The 10,715-nt window shown below is 40.2% G+C and overlaps 2 protein-coding genes across 3 annotated transcripts; one reads left to right on the top strand and one right to left on the bottom strand.

Moving 5' to 3' along the window:
* The first annotated feature begins 1,073 nt into the window (after window positions 1–1,073).
* Window positions 1,074–5,444, top strand: LOC141010884 (probable histone deacetylase 1-B). 2 transcript variants are annotated; one of them, XM_073484025.1, is made up of 14 exons: window positions 1,074–1,189; window positions 1,917–2,029; window positions 2,127–2,244; window positions 2,326–2,400; window positions 2,487–2,625; window positions 2,783–2,924; window positions 3,006–3,098; window positions 3,203–3,311; window positions 3,430–3,570; window positions 3,922–4,030; window positions 4,283–4,413; window positions 4,499–4,651; window positions 4,814–4,865; window positions 4,954–5,444. In XM_073484025.1, the coding sequence occupies exons 1-14, from the start codon at window positions 1,138–1,140 to the stop codon at window positions 4,979–4,981; spliced, it is 1,455 nt and encodes a 484-aa protein (XP_073340126.1). In that variant the 5' UTR covers window positions 1,074–1,137; the 3' UTR covers window positions 4,982–5,444. The 2 variants fall into 2 exon arrangements, with proteins under 2 accessions (XP_073340126.1, XP_073340125.1); XM_073484024.1 differs by having other exon boundaries at window positions 1,075–1,189; window positions 4,499–4,669.
* Window positions 5,445–5,956: 512 nt separating this feature from the next.
* Window positions 5,957–10,712, bottom strand: tmem54a (transmembrane protein 54a). Its single transcript, XM_073484159.1, has 6 exons — window positions 10,582–10,712; window positions 9,260–9,456; window positions 8,419–8,478; window positions 7,916–8,104; window positions 7,676–7,813; window positions 5,957–6,391 (listed from the first exon to the last, which is right to left on the bottom strand). Exons 1-6 carry the CDS (start codon window positions 10,592–10,594, stop codon window positions 6,254–6,256), a joined length of 735 nt encoding a protein of 244 aa, XP_073340260.1. The 5' UTR covers window positions 10,595–10,712; the 3' UTR covers window positions 5,957–6,253.
* Window positions 10,713–10,715: the final 3 nt, after the last annotated feature.

The raw sequence follows: 10,715 nt of genomic DNA, 5'->3' as shown, positions 1-10,715 counted from the left end.
GGTGTCCTCAGAGAGGGTATCTCCTGTTGAGCTCAGCAGAGGGTCGGCCACAGGAAGGGTCCTCAACCTCGACTGACTTCCAGGCTCCATCTGTCGAGCCTCAGGATCAGAGGTACACAAGTCGACCCTGGTTTTGGCATGTTTTATGAGTCATGATGAGAGTTTAGATTTAAGTTCAACACAATACATAGCCCGATGTTCTGTAGCCTAGTCCATTTTGTATTAACTTTTGGTTTTAATCCCATAATATGAGTTTGTGTTTTCTAAATGGGGAAGGGAATATTACAGTAAGGGAGGACAAATTCCACACCTTCTTTAACTGCTCTTGATGATTATAAGTACTACTTTTGCCTGAGCATAACATTTATCCCTTACAACACAAAGTGTTTGAATCATCAGAAAAGTTGCATGAAATAAAAATACTCAATTAAATACCTAAAATGTATGCTTAAGCGCAGTACTTGGGTAAATATACTTAGATGATCACATTCCATCACCGCCAGTATCAGAGTAGACAGAGTCAAGTAAAGACCTGCTGTGAGACTGCAACATTTTCACACTTAACTGAATTTCTTCTGATTTCATTGAACAAATTGAACAAACAGGCAGTCGGTATGAAATTCAAACTTTATTTAAAAAAAAAAAAAAAGTGATGATATTGACTTCTTTTACACTTGTCATAGGAAAGGTGATCTCCACCTGCAAACTCTTTGTCAATGGCTCTGTGCTCGATGACCTGGGAGAAATAAAATCATATTTGAAGCATCTGGGAAAAGCAGTTAATTGCTGTGACCACATTACTGTTCAAGGGGTGCACCATGCACGGACCCATTTGGCTGCTTAACGTGAATGTTTACCATTTTCAGTGTATTTTTGATAATACTTCTGTATTAAGTTTGAGTTTAAACATTGTGGTATTGCTGCTTTATTTAATTTTTAAGTAATGGATTTCCTTTGTGTAAAAACAACTACAACACAACGCCACAGTCCACAGTGTGGGACAGACCGCAGCTCTGCCGCCCCCTGTTGAACGCAGCTAACATTACACCTCATTGATTGGACGTGATACAAACTATCCGCCTCTGGTCGCTGTTGTCTCTTGCGGTGTGCGGTGAAAGGCAGCCAAAGAGCACTAAAATGGCGCTTACTTCCCAAGGAACAAAGAAAAAAGTTTGCTACTACTATGACGGTGAGTAGTATTGTACTTTAGACGGCGGACGCACTATTGAATGAAAAGCGGCACTTTGGGCTCACAAAGGTTGCAGCTTATTTCACCTCTTGCTAACCTGGCACGTTAGCTAACCTAGCTAGCTTGAGTAGCAGGCGGCTCTCTTCAAAACACAAGAGTCCACACAGAGTATTAATGCCCTGATAGTATTTGCTCAGTTTACCTAAATGCGCCGGCTCATCTTAAAATACAATTTCAGGCGTTTATCTACCAGATGCTAGCACTTTAATTTGATTAGTTAACGTTACTAGCTTGAGAGCTAACAAAGGGGATATGAGAAGCTACTTCATTGTCACCGCAATTAACGTCAACACTAAGCTAACATTAAAATGGCTCGTCTTGCTCCCCTCGAGTAATTAGGCTTGAACTAGTGTTTTGTTCTACTTTAATCGCAGCTTGTAACAAAGCGCCAGCCTTTAGTTACAGCTTGGTACTTTTATAGCTCCATGGAGGCGATTTGATTTTAAACATTTTGGAGGAGAAGTCCGGTTTCGGGATCATGATACATAAGTTATGCATGAGGCTGCTGTTGAATTCCTTCGCCACCTTTTCGATGCATGAACCTCTTCCGCACAGAAACATGTGATGTCAGAGTGTTTGCTGTTTACTCCATATTTACATTTAATCATTTTGCAAATATAATAAATTAACGATCCAACATGGTGTGTTTTATTTGCTTATGTTTCAGGTGATGTTGGAAATTACTACTATGGTCAGGGGCACCCCATGAAGCCCCACCGAATCCGTATGACTCACAACCTGTTGCTCAATTATGGCCTCTACAGAAAGATGGAGATATATGTATGATGAGTTACAGTAACAGTGTTTCTCAGTCACATTTCTGGTCCTCCCTAGCTTTTCTTGTGTGTCTCAGGTACTAATTTGTCCTTTGTTTTAGCGTCCACACAAAGCCAGCGGAGAGGAGATGACCAAGTATCACAGCGATGATTACATCAAATTCCTGCGTTCAATCCGACCAGACAACATGTCAGAGTACAGCAAACAGATGCAGAGATGTAAGTTTGGTCGGAGAGGTGGTCTGTGTAAGAAAAGTTTTGTGTTCATGTTCTGATTATCTTTCTGCCCTTGCCTTGCAGTTAATGTGGGAGAGGACTGTCCAGTGTTTGATGGTTTATTCGAGTTCTGCCAGCTCTCAGGAGGGGGCTCTGTTGGTAAATTTATGCTGTAGTCACACAAATAATCTGTTAGATTCATTATATGAAGGCTGCTAATTTTTCCTTCCTTCATTGTGCTTCAGCTGGCGCCGTGAAGTTGAACAAACAGCAGACAGACATTGCTATCAACTGGGCTGGAGGCCTGCATCACGCCAAGAAGTCTGAGGCCTCAGGGTTTTGCTACGTCAACGACATCGTACTGGCTATTCTGGAGTTACTGAAGTGAGTACAAAAGCCACATCATAGTTTGCTTTGCACGAGTGGATGATACTTATTTTCTTTAGGGTCCAACAAATATATCATTTTATAATATTTCCATAAACATCATAAGCAAGATCCAAAAGTTTTAGGACTTAAAGGCACTTCCCCCTCTTTCCAGATACCACCAGAGAGTTCTGTACATAGATATTGACATCCATCATGGGGACGGTGTGGAAGAGGCTTTCTACACCACAGACCGTGTTATGACCGTTTCCTTCCACAAGTATGGGGAGTACTTCCCTGGCACAGGCGACCTGAGAGTAAGCCTTGAAGTTATTTGACAGCTAAGAATCATACATCATAGTCGAACAGTGCGTTGACATTTGCTTTGTTCTCTGCAGGACATTGGTGCTGGGAAGGGTAAATACTACGCTGTGAATTACCCACTGAGGGATGGGATTGACGATGAGTCATATGAAGCCATATTCAAACCTGTGAGTAAATGAAGAAGGACCTTGTTGACTGTGATGTTTTGGTAGCTGAGAGCTCCCTTCATGGACAGAAGCATTTGAGAGAGTGAATGTTGTTGTTTGTGTAGATCATGGCCAAAGTGATGGAGATGTACCAACCCAGCGCAGTGGTTCTGCAGTGTGGAGCTGACTCTCTGTCAGGAGACAGGCTCGGTTGCTTTAACCTCACCATTAAAGGTGAGATAACGAAACATCTCTCTCCTGATGGCACAACTGCAACTATCTTCAGTAAAGTTTAACTATGAAAACAAAGAATTTTCTCCCAACTTAATATTTTTACTTGCTGTGTGCTCAGGCCATGCCAAGTGTGTGGAGTACATGAAGAGCTTCAACCTGCCACTGCTGATGCTGGGCGGAGGCGGCTACACCATCCGTAATGTGGCACGCTGCTGGACGTACGAGACTGCTGTAGCCCTTGATACCTCCATCCCCAACGGTGAGACGTTATGCCCATGTTGTGCTGAATATGAATAGCAATGCGAAGATATCTCTCTGGGCTGTGACAACTTCTCTTTTCATATGTTTCAAATCTTTTCTTACCTTTTTAGAAACAAGTAATTGCATATAGAGCTGCAACTATTATTTTTATTGTTAATTAATGTGTTGATTATTTTCTCAATTAATTGATTAGCTGTTTAGTCTTTAAAATGTCAGTTGTTTTTTTTAAATGTAGATCAGTGTTTCCCAAAGCCCAAAATTACATCCTCAAATATGTTGTTTTTACATAGTTGAGAAGTATTCAATTATATGATGACATCGTTCTGTAAATTTTCACTCAATTCAACAGAGCTCCCATACAACGACTACTTTGAGTACTTTGGACCAGACTTCAAGCTGCACATCAGCCCCTCCAACATGACCAATCAGAACACCAACGACTACCTGGAGAAGATCAAGTGAGTGCATGAAACTGTGCCATTCAATGTATTTATTCATGTCCTGAATGTTTTATGAGAGTTGCATAATGTGTATTGCTCAGCTTCACCTGAGCCATTATTCAGTAGTTTCAGCAGCTTTGACTTGTTACTGGTGTTGTGATTGATAGGTAGAGAGATAGGCCATATTGTAGGTACAGGTTCATATCTCAGGTTGTTTGTGGTTTCAACTTGTAAGTGATCAGTATGTTCACCCTGTGTTTTGCTTTCTAGGCAGCGCCTGTTTGAGAACCTGCGTATGCTGCCCCATGCCCCGGGAGTTCAGATGCAGGCCATTCCTGAGGATGCTGTACAGGAGGACAGTGGAGATGAGGAGGAGGATGACCCTAACAAACGCATCTCCAGTAAGAACCTTTCACACAGTCACAGCTTTCTTGGAACAGTAGAGTTTGATGTTTTGATTTAACCCTGTCCTCTGTTAATGTTCAGTCCGTGCTCATGACAAGAGGATAGCATGTGAGGAGGAGTTCTCTGACTCGGAGGATGAAGGCGAAGGAGGCCGCAGAAATGCAGCCAGCTTCAAGAAAGTCAAGAGAGCCAAAACCGAAGGAGAGAAAGAGGGAGAAGAAAAGGAGAAGAAAGGTGAGGAGGAAACAAAAGGTATCTATTCATTTTTTTTTTTCTCATTTTCATCTCACTGCTCATGTCATTTCATAACATAAAGAGATCTTATTTTCAGTCAGATCGTCCTATTTAATACAAGGCTTTGTTGTTATGATTGCCATGATTTTTTGTCTTTTCTAGAAGTAAAAGAAGAAGAGAAGGTGCCAGAGGAGGAGAAAATGGACACCTCAAAGTGAGAAAACACGGCACAACTTAATTACCATGTTGTCCAGGAAGTGGCTTATTGTGAGGGTTAATCTTTTCCTCTCTGGGTCCTTTAGGCCTAAGGAGGAGTCCAAGACACCTTGAGGTCCTCAGCAGCCATGCAACTGATCAGGGCGGATCTTTGTGCAAGATTTTTGTGGATGAACCATCTGTCCAGGCTGCTGCCGTGGACCTCCATGAAGGACTGTACCTTTTTAATCAGACCCCACTCCCTCACAATGGGACAGGGATCTTAAACATAATTTTCTAGGACACCTTTTCAACCTTGCCGTTTATGGACTGAAGTCAGTCAGTGTTTTTGAGTATTGTTTTTGTATGCTTTCTCATTTTTTTTATCCTTCATCTTTTTATGCTACCACATTTGCTTTTCCCTTGTGGACAACTCTGTAAAATGGCTTAGTACACGTATGCTTTTATATATCTGATGGATTTAATTTATTTAAATCAGATATTTTGGCTACTCTGTTTTGTCTTTCAGTCCCATGTTTCTCCTGTCTTTGAATATGTAGTTGAAGCATGTTTATACAATAGAAACTTTTCTGTAATACATTTGTGTCACTGGTCTTGCTTCCATAAGGTCTTCAAAAGTGGTTAAGAGGGTTGTGTATAGACCTGAATACCATTTACATGTCAAAGTGTAAGTATATTACAGTCTTATATTTTAGAATGTTATTTAGTATGTGCCCTTTACTGATGCGTAGACATCTTTGGTAAATTTTCTACACTCCTGCCTCACTATATTGAAAATTTAGTCACATTTGTCACACTTGGGGTGTCAGGCTTTTTCATTCTGCCGAAATTGGACATAAATGTCCAGTTGTCTTCGGTGTGAAGCAGAAAAATACCAGAATTCATATGTTGTGTATATATATTTGTATTCTGAAACTTAAGTAAAAGTGTTCCACATGAGAACTTGCAAATGTCATTTAAATTTGACAGACCCTGGTGCGTGTTGACCCCACTTCCTACACCCAGTAAAGTTAATGTAGATTTATTCTGCAAAGTTGAGTTTAAGATAAAATTACAAAACGTTACGTCTGATTAAATGATTAGACAACATTTTAAAAAGAAATCATTTTAATCTCAAGATACAGGTAACAGCTCTTTGTATTTTATGACAATACTAACATACGCAAACAACATCTGATTACCAAACCAACAGCAATATTTTAGAAGAAAAAAATCCTCCTTTTGATATAGAAGGAAATAAAATGCCATTGTCTTTGCTGGCTCAAGTCCCATGGATGTGTTCTTCAGACGTTTAATGTAACAGACGCACTGAAAACAGCCTCACATATGAAGTTTTATCTCGTTAAGCCCAGCCGTTTGCAACCTGTCTCATTAGGTTTAGCTGCATCAGAGCCATTCACTCTGCTCCACTGCAGTGACAGAGTCCAGCAGTTCATCCTGCTCTGCGGGCTCAGCTGGAGCATCACTCTCTGGATCTCGTGCTGGAGGCGATGATCGAATTTCAACAGGTCTCTGGATGCGCACCTGAAACATGACATGAATTAGATTTTCAGTAACGAGATGCTAACTTGCATTCAGATCCTGAATGCTCCAGCAAGGTTCATGCTATAATTTATTGACATTATATATATATATATATATATATAATATATACATACATACATAATATTGATATATATTATCTCCCAGGTATACAGTAGCAGTGTTGCTTAAGCATGTGAAAGCCTGTCCAAACTTGTGACAGCTGTTTTACTACATTTGTATGACAACTACGACAAGAATGAAAAGACTTCCTATCAAACAACGCATACAAAGTTTTAACAATACTGTGGATTTCCGTTTGCATATTTTATACACCATATTTGAACATGGTGAAGGTTAATCATTTGACCACATTGCTGCCTGTTTATAGAGCTGGCTGCACAAAAACTACTGGTAATACATGTCAAAAGTATATCGACTGTGTTTTAAATAATAGTTTTAATCTTACTGCAATGCTTGCAACACATAACAATTAATACATTTATCACACATTTAATTTTTATATGCCTTTGTGAAGTGTTGACAAATCCAATGATAGGAAATAAACTGAGCCACTGTTAATGAAACATGCTTTTTCAGTTTCAAGATCAAGCCATGTGATGGTGCACAGATAGCATAAGAGGAGACACAATTACCACACAGCTCTGTTCAAGTTTTCCTTGTCAGCAGGTCTTCACCACTGGTTTCTCTTTGCCAGTATTAAATTCAATGTCACATTGCTATTTGTGGATATATGAAGCCATGTCAGTTTAACGTTACGACACTGGCTTGATTAAAACGTTTTTTAATTCTTCTATGCTACTTCTTAGCCTTGTATTAAAATGATGTTTTGTATGAGAATAGTTTTATAATTTTAAACTTAAATTATAGGTTTTAAAGACGTGTAACCTCAAACAGTACAGTACAGTCTGTCATTCAGAATGACAGTCCGGCAAAAAAGGTGCTGATTTCTCTTGTAAAAAATACACTTCTTCTTTAGCAAATCAAGGTTACAATACAGTGTTTGTCCATTTCACTGTATGGATTTTTCAGTTCTGTTATGTGAGGTTTGAGAAATTCACTTTTGTTCTTTTTGTTTTTTCTCCTTTGAAGCCATATACATCACTAACAGACATGTTCAATTAATTAGATCCAAGTCGTTCAAGTCAAAATTACATGCTATTTATGACACAGTGAGATGACAAAGCAATCAGTGATCCACCACACTACAGACACAAACACATCTTTTGACCAATGATCCAGATGCAGTAGAGTCAGTGATCTTACCCTTCTAACCCTGGACGGCCTCCTCCGGCACGGACAGAGGTAGAGGAACAAAGTACAGACAGCAAAGCAGCGGAAGGAGAACACCATTTCCACCACGGACATAAAGATGAGAGGCACCCACAGGATGATCGTGGTCCCCTGTCGACAAAACAGAGGGTGAGAAAACTCTGATCAACCTTTTTGCATCAATTCAAGTCAATATCCAAACTGCAAGTGGATAATTAATTATATCCAACTTACATAGATCCGGGTGGGGTCAAAGGGACATTCATATGTGATGCTGGAAGAGGAGCCGACATGATGCGTGCAGTGTGTTAACAGGCTCCATCCTTTGTTCATGATAGCTTTGATCACAGAAACTGACAAGCCCACGGTGGAGGCAACTGCCAGGAGACCTGACAGGAAGCTCATGACCAGCAAGACCCACTGCTGCAAAGACAACATGACATGAGAATGTTATTAAATGAAAACTGACAACCCTTACTGTTGTATGTGAAAAGAGTACCTGCTTTTTAATGTTAAGTAGATGTAAGAGGGAAGTAGTGTGGGAACATGGAAATCACAGGTTGCTCCAGTATTTGAAAGAATTCTGGTTGTACTAGTATGTTACTTATTAAATAATTATCCACGTCTGTATCTCCACACACGCACTCACTCACTCACTCAAAAAAAACAAAGTGCAAGTTCTGACAGGAGAATGGAGGAGGGAGAAGCCGTGTCAGACAGACGGGAGTAGTATTTACCAGGATCCTGTTTTTCTTGTTTTTCGACAGAACAATGGCCGTTATTCCGCTGATTATTCCCTAAAGGGCAAACACAAACACAAAAAAAGAAAAAACAAAGGACAGATGTTTCATTCACAGATATATAATACAATATCACCAGCCAAAATGCTGCTCTTCTAGGTAAAACCTGTAACCCCAATTCCAAAAAAGTTTGGAACTGTAAAACTATTTAAAAGAAAATGCTTGTTTGTGAACGACGCCCTTCATATCCAATCATGATACTGTTACCTGTAACCAATTTACCTGTGGAATTTTCCAAACAGGTGTTCTTGAAACATTCCACAACTTTTACAGTCTTTTGTTGCCCTGTCCCAACTTATGCTGGCTTCAAATTCAGAATAAAAATAAAAATATATGGATAAATATGAATGCAGATAAATGATTTCTATTGAGTATATGAAGAAAAAAGGGATCAGCAAATTATTACATTCTGCTTGTTTTATTTATGTTTTGCACAACATCCCAACATATTTGGAATCAGGGTTGAAGTTTGATGTAAAAGTTCTTCACATCAGGGCTCCAGGAGCAACTATTTTGGTCGTACATGCACCCAAAGATCTGTCAAGTGCGACTTCTCCATTTTCATTGATCACACGGTGCACATGACTTTCAGCAGGTCAGATGAAAAAAAATGTAGCCAATCAAAATATTTTTTAACAAATATCATCAAGGTGTGTAGACTTGTAGTCACTTACATAATTTGTTAAGAAATTAAATGTGCTAATGCCCCTAAATGAAGGCACACCAGCGCAGCCAGTATATAAAGTTTGCCTGGAGATCTGCACGTCCCAACACTTACCACCAAGCCTGCCACGATGGCAATGACATTAGAGATGGCGTACACCATGGTCCGGGCCTGAGCGTGCACGTTGATGTGCCTGAGTACAGCGCCATGCACCAGTGCTGCAAGAAGGAAATTGACATGGCCCACGAGCACAAGCCCCAGCCCCATCTTCATCAGGGCTTTGTTGTCCTTGAGGTTGGCACAGCATACTCCTAGAGGAAGAAGAAAGATGTTATTTTGACCTCATAACTTCACTTAAGGCATCAGGACCACTGCCAAAATAAAATAAAAGATAATTAACTCATTTAGGGCATTGTGTGTACAACAGTCCATATGGTCAGACTAAAGCATGTGCCTCTAATCCCACAGGAACCAATTTTGTATTCACCAAGAAATTCCTTTATGCAGATGTATTAAATGTGATGAGTGTGAACCCGTGTGAGAATTGACTTCACTGCACTGCTGTGGTTTCAGAAAGGAAGCGGGCAAGTGGTTCATGCTTGAGAATAAGGCAGTTACCACAATTATCTCCGACCCCTGCAGAGAAGAAGATCTCATCCACCGCATGCTGCAAAAAATGCTGCAGCTATGGTGACACCTCAGAGAAAGGATGGGGATTATGTTACACTATGTTGTTCTTTCTTCTGCGTAAAAGGCGAAGCACCCACGCAAAGACCATGTAAGCCCCTCCTGAACCAAACAAGACAAAGCTTTGGGTGGAGTGTTGAGGACCTAGGAGGCCTAAGGGGTCAGGTAGTAACAGATACCTATGACCCGTCTGACTTCATGTTTTTGGTCATAATAGTGTTGGTCTGATGTTAGCTGACATTCAAGAAGACATAATCACACATTGTTGCTGTAATGTTCAGACCAAACTTTATTATTTATCTAACTTCTTTTATCTGACAGGGACAGCATGTCTCTTTGATTCTGCTTGGTGATGTCAGATACTTGTTTAGGTTCAATAATAATGATATAATGTACAGTGTGGGACCCATAGCCTACTAGACTGTGTCTACATCTGACCTATCGACAGGTCATAGTCTTGAATCCAAGGTGAGCCAAGAGCTACCCAAAAAGTTTTACTTGTATTTCAGTGAAACTCCAAACAAGCTAGGCTACACCTGTGTAGGGCTTAACAATTAAATATCATTCATAAATATTAACACAAAAAATAAGAGATTACAATGAGTTCTGTAAGGAAAACCCCGGAAAAGCTACGTCTCTTCTCCTTGGCTATCCGTTAACAACAGCAGACCACGCCTAAAAACTTCAGCACGCAACATGACCGACTACATACCTGTCACTTCAGGAAGCTCACATGAAATTCAACGTACCTAGATTCACCATGGTGTATTCTATGTCCCCTTAGATCACATTAGTGTTAAAGTGGTATTAAAGTCATTTCTGACAGCTTTTTCCGACACTCCGCCTTCGATGGGTCGTTGTCTTCTTTCAGTGCCGCTCACCT

Source organism: Pagrus major, chromosome 16 (assembly GCF_040436345.1).
Source record: "Pagrus major chromosome 16, Pma_NU_1.0".
Classification (NCBI taxonomy): domain Eukaryota; kingdom Metazoa; phylum Chordata; class Actinopteri; order Spariformes; family Sparidae; genus Pagrus; species Pagrus major.
Note: the sequence above shows the minus strand (reverse complement) of the source record. Positions and strands in the feature narration are given on the sequence as shown.